This window comes from Pteropus vampyrus, unplaced genomic scaffold, assembly GCF_000151845.1.
Source record: "Pteropus vampyrus isolate Shadow unplaced genomic scaffold, Pvam_2.0 Scaffold181, whole genome shotgun sequence".
NCBI lineage: Eukaryota > Metazoa > Chordata > Mammalia > Chiroptera > Pteropodidae > Pteropus > Pteropus vampyrus.
Genome location: NW_011888962.1, coordinates 1,242,224 through 1,254,256, shown reverse-complemented (window position 1 = coordinate 1,254,256; position 12,033 = coordinate 1,242,224). Strand labels below are relative to the sequence as shown.

Below are 12,033 nucleotides of genomic sequence, written 5' to 3'. Positions count from 1 at the left end.
GTATCAGACTATTTAAAAACTAAAAAGAAAGGCGTAAGAGCCATTCCGGTGACAGCCCCAGTTGCATATACAAATCACCTAGATTTTAATTCCTATAATGAAGTCCCTAGAGGTTCTGATTTAATTGTTTAATTGTTGTTTTAAAAGCTCTCTAAGGGTTAAGAAAAATTGAATAAATAAATGAGTAAATTAGTGAAAATGTAACAGAAGGGCCAATCCTATGTGCTAAGCAGTAGCATGTTGGGAAATTTCTTTACAAATTTGAAGTCTAAGATGCTGAAAAGCTTATTAGGCTCCTGGGTGCTGGAGAGAATAAGGGAAGTGGATACCATGGAGAAATATGAGCTTCTGAATTAAGAACAATGATGCTGCTAAGGTCTGTCTAAGCTTCATGAGGTAAAGATGAGCGAGTCATATCCTTTTGGAAGCCTCGTTGTTCTAAATACAATCCAAATCAGACCCAAGGAGACAATTGCTCTTTCGGAGTAACTGAGGTACATTTTGTTCATTGTTTTTCAGAACACTGTGACTAGCAAGAGTCCATTCTCTATGAGAACAGTTTGAACTTTTAGGAAATTACTTATGTACCCAGAACAAGGGTGAAGGAATAGAGATATTGTGGGAATTGCTTGTTTATAGAGCTCCATGCTTAAATTATTTTATTCTGTGCTGAATTCAGTCACTTATGTGTAAATTATGAACTTTCCTCTCCCTCTGCCTTATAAGACAAAAACCGTGTGTGTGCGTGTGTGTATGCTGAGAGAGAGAAATGTGTAAAAATATATAAAAATATATAAATATATTGACGGGGAGGTTTTTTGGGGGGCACGTTGTTTTTGTATTTAGCTAAGTGCCATAAAGATTTTTTAATAATTGTGATCTAGTACTGGTTAAGATCTGGGTTAATTGCCATTTGCAGGGTAACCATAGTGACCAGCATATTGCATCTGATTCCATTAATCTTGTTGAGATTAACATTCAATCCCAAAGGATCTTTTGCAGCAATTCAGAAATAAATCATCTTTTCATATGTATATTATTTGGTGACAGCCATTTTCTTTAAATGTGTTTCTCTAACCAACAAAGAAATAAGACAGTCCCTACTAAGGTAATTAAAAATCCATCCCCCAAAATAAGAAATTTTACAAAATATAGAAGATGACTAAAAGAGTAAATACATAGAAATGGCACATGAAAGGAGAATTTATTCAACTAATATATGTCATATTCCTAATAGGCCTGCCAGAGGAAGGCCATTCACTCCCAGTTAGAAATTTACCTGTGTATGACCTCAGTCTCAAGATATGATCTAGAGACAAAATTTGAGATTCTTTAGTGAAAAAAAAAAATCCAGTTTCTATTTAGATTATAGGGATTAGAAAGGATGAGTTGAGCTGGGTTTGGGAAGAACAGCTGTCTGCTTAAGCTGGGACTAATAATATATTATATTTGCAAAGAGATATTTGCAAGTCAGTAGAGTATGACCATACCTAAAATCACATTTGTCCTACAACAGCCCCAGAGAGTAAGTACAAAATGCAGGACTCTCATTTTACAGATGAGGCTAAAGAATGTAGACTGACTTCCCTATACTCATTTAGCATTAGAGCTTTCTTTTAAACTGCCTGAATAAATTTTCATATATTTTTACAGGTTGTTAGGGAACACGAAATGTTGTGTATGCATAAATATGTAATCTATCACAGTAGCCTAAAACCCCATGGGATATTATATCAGCACTGAAATACTCAGGCATGCTTAACGGCAAAAGCAAGCATTCCATTAACTTGGTTAAAAAGTATAAAACAGCCAACTGAATTGTTTCTTCTTTATCTTCACAAAAGTAAACCTTGAGTTAAGTTTATATAGTCAGGGGTGCAGCTGGATGAATTTACCTAGATCAGAGGAGGGCTAAATTTCCTCCAGCAAGCATTTGTCCTCAGTAAATCAGGAAGGGTGTCATTTATATGCTACCCCAACCCTTTCCTTACACAACTGTGACACTCTCCTGTGACTTCCTTTTCACTAACCTTATTCTGGGTGTTTGATTTTTAGCCATGTGCCAGGATAAGAACTTTCACTATTAACATAGGGGCTCTGTACCTAGGGCTGTTCCAGGCAGAGGCCAGGCCTTGGCTTATAAGACCTATAGGAACAGAGCGACAATAAAAAATAAATAAATAACCAAAGAAAATCCAATTATATTTATGTTGCTTTAAAAGAACCTTTGAGATTTCCTTCTAAAACTATGTTAGCACTTGAGATTTAATGTGTATCTATGTGAAGGAAATTTTTTGCACTTCAATTCACTATGAATTCATCATTTTTCATATACCCCACACATAAGATGTGGTAAGAGCATGGTTTGAATGTCTGCCTTTATTTTTCCCAGTTTATGGATTCATGCTGAATCTAACTGTTGCTAGAAGATTATATTATTAACTTTGGTATCAGAATTAGAAAGCTCGCAGCCCCAGATTTTTCTGATAGAACATACTACACTTTTGTGATGAAACCAGGAGTATATTTCACCATATATTTACATCTAATTTGAAAACTTGGATATGGTTCAGGGGGAATATTCTGAAGTAAAACTCTCTCTGCCTCTTAGCTCTCCTCAGAAGGGAGAAACAGTGATCACATCTCACTGAAAGCTCTCCTGCTGCCGTTTAAAGCTATTTGCTTTTATTCTCTTTGCAAGTTGAGAACAGCTCATCACTATTTTTTGTTTAATAATCCTGAAGGATTTGACAATTGCTAGTAAGAACGTTCACAAGCTTCTCTTTTTCACACTTTACAAATCCCTTCCTTTAAACTTTCATCATGTGTTTAGCTTTTCAATATTTTGATCTCCCTCTCCTGACCACTCACTGAGCGATATGTCTTTCCAACCTGAGATTGTTGTTCTCAAATAAGGACATGGCCAATACAAAGGGAGGATTAAAAAACACAGCTTCCTGTCAGCTTCCTCTCTGAGATGACAAATGCACTAGGATGTCTGAAAAATTTACTTCTCAAACTTTTCGTGAGTTATATGGATACATGTTTGAGAGCACAGGCTCGAGAGCTGTACTACCTGGGTTTGATTTCCAGATCTGCCACTTTTCTAGCTGAGTGATCTTGGGCCAATTATTTATCCTCTCTATATCTCATTTTGCTCAACTGTAAAATGGTGATGATAATATCCTCTTTGGGTGACTCTTAAAGATTAAGTTAATGTAACATATATAAAGTGTTTAGAACAGTACCTGCAAATATTAATTATAATTACTATGTAAGTTTTAAATCAAAAGTTGGTCATGTGCATTATGATTCATGCTGGAATTTTATTCTGAATTCTAGGTATTCTGTTTATAGTAACTTAAAGCACTAGCCCATTGTATTATAATTTTAATATTAATCAATGTGGCATTTTCCTCTTAAAAATGTAAGACCATGAGTATATTAGTGTTTTACAATTTATTTTTAAAAATTATCTTTACCTCCTAGGCCCCAGTTGCCTTAGCTTTTTAAAGTGTTATCATCAACAGGGGGAATTGTTTTTGTATAACGGGCTGTAGAGTGATCAACCGTCTAGGGTTTCCTGGAAGTGAGGGGTTTCTCAGGATGTGGGACTTTTACTACTAAAACTGGGAGTGTCCAGGCAAACTGAGATGGTTGGCCACTCTAGCTATAAATGTACTACATAAGGTGTAGATGGAAGGGGAAACCAAAGAAGCTGCAATAATGTTAACTCATCAAATACAAAAAAGTTTATAATGCAAACATTGTTCCTTTGAGTTTTCGACTCATGTAATGCCTGGTGAGTAGTTTCCAGGTGAAATTGTGAACTAATTAATTCCAAATGTCAGGCACTTGGACTTCATCTTTTGCTATTATCATCATCCGTGGGATATAGTTCTTCTTCATTTTATGCCGTTCCACTTTCCTCTGATCATTCTTTTGCCTATTTTTTTCTTTTAGGTCAACTCAGATCAAAACATACTCTTGGGATAATGCCCAGGTTATCCTGGTTGGGAACAAATGTGACATGGAAGACGAGCGGGTAATCTCAACGGAGAGAGGGCAACATTTAGGAGAACAGCTTGGTAAGAAACTGAGAGAATGAGAGCTTCGTAATTATTTGTGACACTGTACAGAGACCCAGCTAATTGCTAGGATGGGCTTAATGAAAAGATTGTCAACCTGACAGTGGAAACCAAAACATTCTCCGTAAGTAGTAAGTGAGTCCTCCCACTTTCTGTGGCATTGTTAGACTCCAAGAACAATTACAGAAGCAAAATAGACAGCCAGAATTTTGATCTAGTATAAGGTATTCAAATTCCTATTCCATGAGAAATACAAGATGTCTTGCCTGCTATTTTTTTTCCTCCATACAGAGTTTGCTTTGAATGAGCACTTAATTATACTGTGTGACTGTTGTTTTCATGTTTCTGTTGGAGAAGGGTAATGGCGTAGAATAGGTCACATTATAGATTCTGATTCTAGGGACATAATGTACAAGCCCTGTTACTGTTACAAACCTCTTTGATACTAAATCTCTTCATCTCTCAAGAATGAGTATCATAACCCAGGCCTTAGTCCTCTTAACACCTCAGAAGTTAGGAATGGAGAATATCGCCCAAAAGAAGATAGAAAGGGGACCTGGCAGATGGTTAGCAGGGTGGCTTCCTGAGACTCTTCCCTCTCTGTATTTTCTTGACTAGTCAGGTGTATGCCACGTAGGGGAAGAAACTGCTACACAGATGTAAGTTGTCTCTCTATATAAACTTGAAAATGGTTTGGTTCAAGAGAATATAGATCAGAGCCAATAATTATTTGATGCCATCAGTACAAAAGGCTAATTTTTTACCACTGTAATAAATTACTTGGGTATCGAGATCAGATTGTACAAGAATGATGGGAATGCTCCAAGAGAGTGACTCCTTAGAACACCACTGCCTGGCACAAACAGAACCCCTTCTCATACAGTACGTAGATGTAGTAAAGTTTCTGAAACTGAGAGGTAGAAATATTTTATGTTCCAATGCCAGTTCTTCCAATGGTTTCTAATTGACTTTTTACTCTCTATTCAATTAAAAAAACAAAAAATAAAACAAACTTAGCAGTTTTCATAGCAACTAAGACTTGCATGTTCTTAGCGAGTCATTTATCTCCTTTAATGTGGTTTGTTCTTCTCATGACTACACATGCTTCTACAAATAATCATGAGATCATTTGTAGGAAAAAACAAACACCCTCACAGTCTAAATTTAAAGGTTTTAAAGGTCTTTGCTTTATTTTTAAAAATTATCTTTACCTCCTAGGCCCCAGTTGCCTTAGCTTTTTAAAGTGTTATCATCAACAGGGGGAATTGTTTTTGTATAACGGGCTGTAGAGTGATCAACCGTCTAGGGTTTCCTGGAAGTGAGGGGTTTCTCAGGATGTGGGACTTTTACTACTAAAACTGGGAGTGTCCAGGCAAACTGAGATGGTTGGCCACTCTAGCTATAAATGTACTACATAAGGTGCAGATGGAAGGAGAAACCAAAGAAGCTGCAATAATGTTAACTCATCAAATACAAAAAAGTTTATAATGCAAACATTGTTCCTTTGAGTTTTCGACTCATGTAATGCCTGGTGAGTAGTTTCCAGGTGAAATTGTGAACTAATTAATTCCAAATGTCAGGCACTTGGACTTCATCTTTTGCTATTATCATCATCCGTGGGATATAGTTCTTCTTCATTTTATGCCGTTCCACTTTCCTCTGATCATTCTTTTGCCTATTTTTTTCTTTTAGGTCAACTCAGATCAAAACATACTCTTGGGATAATGCCCAGGTTATCCTGGTTGGGAACAAATGTGACATGGAAGACGAGCGGGTAATCTCAACGGAGAGAGGGCAACATTTAGGAGAACAGCTTGGTAAGAAACTGAGAGAATGAGAGCTTCGTAATTATTTGTGACACTGTACAGAGACCCAGCTAATTGCTAGGATGGGCTTAATGAAAAGATTGTCAACCTGACAGTGGAAACCAAAACATTCTCCGTAAGTAGTAAGTGAGTCCTCCCACTTTCTGTGGCATTGTTAGACTCCAAGAACAATTACAGAAGCAAAATAGACAGCCAGAATTTTGATCTAGTATAAGGTATTCAAATTCCTATTCCATGAGAAATACAAGATGTCTTGCCTGCTATTTTTTTTCCTCCATACAGAGTTTGCTTTGAATGAGCACTTAATTATACTGTGTGACTGTTGTTTTCATGTTTCTGTTGGAGAAGGGTAATGGCGTAGAATAGGTCACATTATAGATTCTGATTCTAGGGACATAATGTACAAGCCCTGTTACTGTTACAAACCTCTTTGATACTAAATCTCTTCATCTCTCAAGAATGAGTATCATAACCCAGGCCTTAGTCCTCTTAACACCTCAGAAGTTAGGAATGGAGAATATCGCCCAAAAGAAGATAGAAAGGGGACCTGGCAGATGGTTAGCAGGGTGGCTTCCTGAGACTCTTCCCTCTCTGTATTTTCTTGACTAGTCAGGTGTATGCCACGTAGGGGAAGAAACTGCTACACAGATGTAAGTTGTCTCTCTATATAAACTTGAAAATGGTTTGGTTCAAGAGAATATAGATCAGAGCCAATAATTATTTGATGCCATCAGTACAAAAGGCTAATTTTTTACCACTGTAATAAATTACTTGGGTATCGAGATCAGATTGTACAAGAATGATGGGAATGCTCCAAGAGAGTGACTCCTTAGAACACCACTGCCTGGCACAAACAGAACCCCTTCTCATACAGTACGTAGATGTAGTAAAGTTTCTGAAACTGAGAGGTAGAAATATTTTATGTTCCAATGCCAGTTCTTCCAATGGTTTCTAATTGACTTTTTACTCTCTATTCAATTAAAAAAAAAAAACAAAAAATAAAACAAACTTAGCAGTTTTCATAGCAACCAAGACTTGCATGTTCTTAGAGAGTCATTTATCTCCTTTAATGTGGTTTGTTCTTCTCATGACTACACATGCTTCTACAAATAATCATGAGATCATTTGTAGGAAAAAACAAACACCCTCACAGTCTAAATTTAAAGGTTTTAAAGGTCTTTGCTTTATTTTTAAAAATGACTGGTAAACCTCCATTGTTCAAAATTTCATCATATACATGGGCATTGTTTTTTAAATGTCATTACCATATCTTGGCCAGATGGCACAAAATTACTGCTTTATCAATCTGGTTACAATTAATTCTCCATTGTGGATAGTTATATGCATATAACATTTGCTTATCCTAATGAGGGTGCTTGATGGCACTGCGTTGTGGCTGAGCTCTTTAAAATTCTTATATGGCAGCTGCCCTTGCCAATCTAATTTAGTTCACCAAACATTTCCTAGATGTTTACAATATGTCATTTACTAGGACTACAATGACAAATACCCCTTCCTTCCAGGAATAAACAATATATTGCCAGAGACAGACAATACAGTGATACGTGCCAGTACCCCCAGTGGATGCCTGAAACAGCAAATAGCACCAAACCCTTGTATACTATGTTTTTTTCTATACATATGTATGAATGAGAAAGTTTAATTTATAAATACACAATAGGAGATTAACAACAACTAATAATAACATAGAACAATTATAAAAATATACTATAATAAACATTATGTGAATGTAGTCTCTCCCTTTCTCAAAATATCTTACTGTACTGTATACGCCCTTCTTCTTGCGATGATGTAAGACGATAAAATGCCATACCTACTCCTGAATCTGGGCAACTTTTCCTTACCTGCAGTAAATGGCTTGGCATCAGGGACTCACTTGCTGAAGTCTTCATATAGGCTCAGTGCTTTCCAGTGTAGCATGTTGTCCTCAGTTAGGACACATTTTCTGTTCATGTCTTCCACCCACAAATTTAATGCCTTTCCCGTCTTAACTAAGCACTTATTATGCTCTGTGGCCATAACTTTTGCGGTTTGAGGTGTGATGGCAAAATTAGCAGGAATTTCTTTTTCACGATGTCACATATAGAAGATTCATTCTTAATGTAGATCTTAGCAACCTAAGCATATGAGGTTTTTTTTTTTAAGTTGAGATCTTTCACCTTTTCACTTAAAGAAAGCACTTTTCAGCTTCTCTTTGGCATATCCAAATTGCCAGCATCACTTGTGCTTTAGGGCCATTATTAAGTAAAATAAGGGTTTCTTGAACACAAGCATAGCAATATACCACGAGAGTGGATCCGATAACACAGATGACTGCTAACAGGTGGGGAACATATACAGCATGCAGATGCTGGACAGAGGGAGGATTCATGTCCCAGGCAGGAGGGAATGAGATAGTGTGAGATTTCATCACATTACTTTGAACAATGAGCAGTTTAAAACTTATGACTTATTTGTTTCTGGAATTTTTTATTTACTATTTTTGGACCCTGGTTGACCGTGGATAACGGAAACCATGGAAAGTGAAAACAAGGGTAAGGGGAGGACTATTGTACAGGCAATGAGCATCTTTCTAGCCTTCCTTTCCACGTCATTTGTTTTATTTAGCCCTGTTGGGCATGCCGCTTTGTTGAACTCTGCCACCTTGACTTGTTTACCATTGTGCTTGCTCTCCATTCTCCTCCTCCCTCTCCAGACGTGACCTTTGTTTTCTTGGAAGACTCTTCCTCTTTCTGCCTCTTATACTTTGGCTTTCCACACTCAGCCCACCACTCTTCTCTCTTCACATCCTCCCTTGGATATTCCCACCCACTCCGAAGGTTTGAACTCCGCCTACAGACTAATGATGGCCAAATCATGTGCTAGCCCTCACCTCGCACTTAAACTTCAGGCTCCTCTGCCCCCTGCCAGCTGTGCATGTTCGGTACTTCTGGTTTAGGGTGGTCCTCTAATCATCTGCAGCTGAATCAATGGAGGTGTTTTTATCAAGTGCATATTTATCAACCCAGCTCATCAGAATTTCTGAAGTTGAAGCCCAGGAATCTGCATTTTTAACAAACACTGTTCTGACTTTTATACAACACTAAATTGTTACAACACTGGCTAAGATGAGAGTATTTGGAGAGGATAGGGAATCACCCTAGGACATGAACTTTATCCTGTAGCTGTTATTATTTTTCTGATGCATGTTTAACATTTACTATAGATTCATGTACCATTAACAATATATAAAAATGTTTTAGATTTTTATTTTATACCAAATTTATATATGAAAAATTTCATAACTGAAGTTTTAAATGTAAAACTGTTAAATATTAAGTGAGAAAAAATTGAAGGCAATAATTAAAGATATAAATTTTTCTAAAATAGAAGTAATTTAAGTGGGAATAAGAAGAAAGAAAGAAATTTGTGGAGCATAAAGGATTTGCGGTGCCCTGAAATTGTAGGTGAAAGAATATTTGAACCATTTTTATAAGCTCTGAGAGGGCAGGAAGGGCAGAAACTCTGAAGATTCCCAAAAATGTAGTCAGAGACACAAAGACAGCAGATAAACTAAAACTGCTTCCAGAAAAAAATTATTTTTATTAGTAATTTATATGAACCCAGTTTCAAAGCGTTTTTAATTTCATTAATATTTCTCCCTAAAGCAAATAACAGATACATATTCCTGTTATTATCTGTTCAAATAATTGTCATGATGTCATGTACATGCATTACTAAATTCCAGAGCCATCCTCTGCATTCTTTCCCCTTGTCCAACGCAGAGACCCCATAAGGATTTCTGACAACTATAAAATATTCTTACACTTTACTAGCTCTCCAAGCTGTAAAATTTGCCTTCTTTTCTCATTTTGTTTTGATTATTCATCTGACAAATATTTTCTAAACACCTATAATATTATTAGGAAGTCATAAAATATGCATCTTTCTTCTCATGGAGCTTAACCTGTATTCTCTCAGAAATACAAGAAATTATCATGAATACATAAATTAAGCAGGGCTGGAAAACATCAAAACAGGTATAACTTGAAGGGAAAGGAGAAGCATGGTGTTCTATAAGTAGTAGTTGCTTCTGTGTTAAGGGTATGAAGACTGACAAAAGCACATTCTCTGTCTGTATATTCTAAAACATTCATTTAATAAAGACTGGCTTAATTAAACAATTGCTTCAAAGGAACGATCTCTTGAAGTAGAAAAAGGTAAATTAAAGAAAAATGGAAAAAATATTCTTTCACATAACAAAGAATATACTAAACCAATTTCTCTAGAGATGGGAGGTGGTACAGACAGGATATATAATTACTTCCCAAAAAGGTCTATATAAGTCAAGGAAGGCAGATCCACTGTGGCTAACAGAGGGAGTTTAGACTCTGTGGGACATTTCTGTCCCACCAAGGATGAGAGTTTGGGCATACTGACTGGGCTGCCTCATATGCCTTGATATCACTCTTGGAAACAAGTTGACTGCAGTAAATGGAACATCTCTATAACCCAGCCAGGCAAGTCTCACTTCCTTAGACTTTAGTGACCATGCTTCTGATTTCTGCTGAGCTTTAATGACCCCAAGGGTACCTCATTTGGGAATGCTGATTCTGGTACCCTCTGATCTGCTCTTTTGATAATTTTAGTGTAAACTAACTTTATCCTTTACTTGCCAACCCAGGGAAGAGAGATCAAGGCAGTAACTGCAATATGAAATTGTATTATTATCATAGGAATCCTGAACTTTTGGATCCATGTGTTGTGACCCTAAGCAGCCAGATTCTCTTTATACATTTTCCAATGAAGAGAATTACAACAGCAGCATCACACCTTCCCTGACTGCTAAGCCCCACTTGAGTCATCAAATCCTTGGCACGACCTTGAGGTACAGATTAGGTTTTAACTAAATTTAGTTTTCTGCTTTATAGTCAAGGAGGAAATTATTTGTGGGGCCTTTATAACTGTTAAGCCTGTTTAAACTCTGTTCTTGGACTCTACAGTCTTCTAGTGATCCACAATGATCTGGAAGATGCCAGAAAACGACTAGATCATTATTAAGGACAAATTCTCTCAGAGGCATTCTTATCCAAATATATAATTTCTCTTTTCAAAAAGTGCCTAGCTTTCTGGAATCTCCTCCTACTAATAAACTGGAAAACTCTTTAGCCAGCCATTCTGTGCTTTATAAGAAACCTTTGTAAAATTCTTGATGCCTTACTTTATGGTCCTTAAAATTTACACCAAGACAGTAGCTACTAAACCATGCAGCGATTTCTCAGTACCTTCAGAGCCTCATTTTGGGGAATCTGTAATCTGGACTAGTTAAAGTTGTCTCCTAAATTATTAAAAATTCAAAGTATCGTGGAGAGTGCTATTGTCTTGCTTGTTTGTGGCACTGACAGAGCCATGTCAGGCTATTCTGAGACTCGTTGTAACAAAGCTGAATTAACTCAGAAGTGACAGATAGCCCTCAGAATATTGAGGAGATCTTCCTTCTTTCTCAGGATATTCAAATTAGGCAAGATCAAGGCAAGAGGAGAGATATCTAGAAGGAAGACTGGACCTAGAGTAAGGGTTTTCAAAAAACACCAGCACCCAAACCACAGCCTAGGCCAAGCAAGTTGGAATCTCTTTGGTTGGACCCAGTCAACATAAATAAAATAAAACCCAAAACTTGAAAAAAATTATTGAGGTATAATTGACATATAGCATTATATTACTTTCAGGTATTCAAGGGATTTAACTTTCGTATACACTGCAAAATGTCACCACAACAAGTTTAGTTAACATCTGTCATCATACAAAGTTACAATATTTTTGTATATGATGAGAACTTTTAAGATCCGCTTTCTTAGCAACTTTCGAATATGCAGTACAGTATTATTAACTATAGCTCCAATGTTGTACATTACGGCTCCGTGACTTATTTACTTTATAACTGGAAATTTGTACCTTTTGACCCCTTTTACCCATTTGTCCATCCCCAACCCCTGCTGTGACAACCACCAATCTGTTCTCCGTATTTATGAGCTGGATTACTCGTTTGTTCTTAGTTAGATTCTACATATAAATGAGGTCATATGGTATTTGTTCTTCTCCGATTTCTTTCACTTAGC

The 12,033-nt window shown here is 36.7% G+C and overlaps 1 protein-coding gene across 1 annotated transcript in view; it reads left to right on the top strand.

Annotated features, from left to right (window-relative positions):
- The window catches only part of RAB3C (RAB3C, member RAS oncogene family), a 253,877-nt gene that overhangs the window by 209,174 nt on the left and 32,670 nt on the right, over positions 1-12,033 (top strand). The window contains exon 4 of the mRNA XM_023537193.1: positions 3,964-4,088. Within this exon, the coding sequence (XP_023392961.1) occupies positions 3,964-4,088 (125 nt within the window). The remainder of the gene's footprint in view (positions 1-3,963; positions 4,089-12,033) is intronic.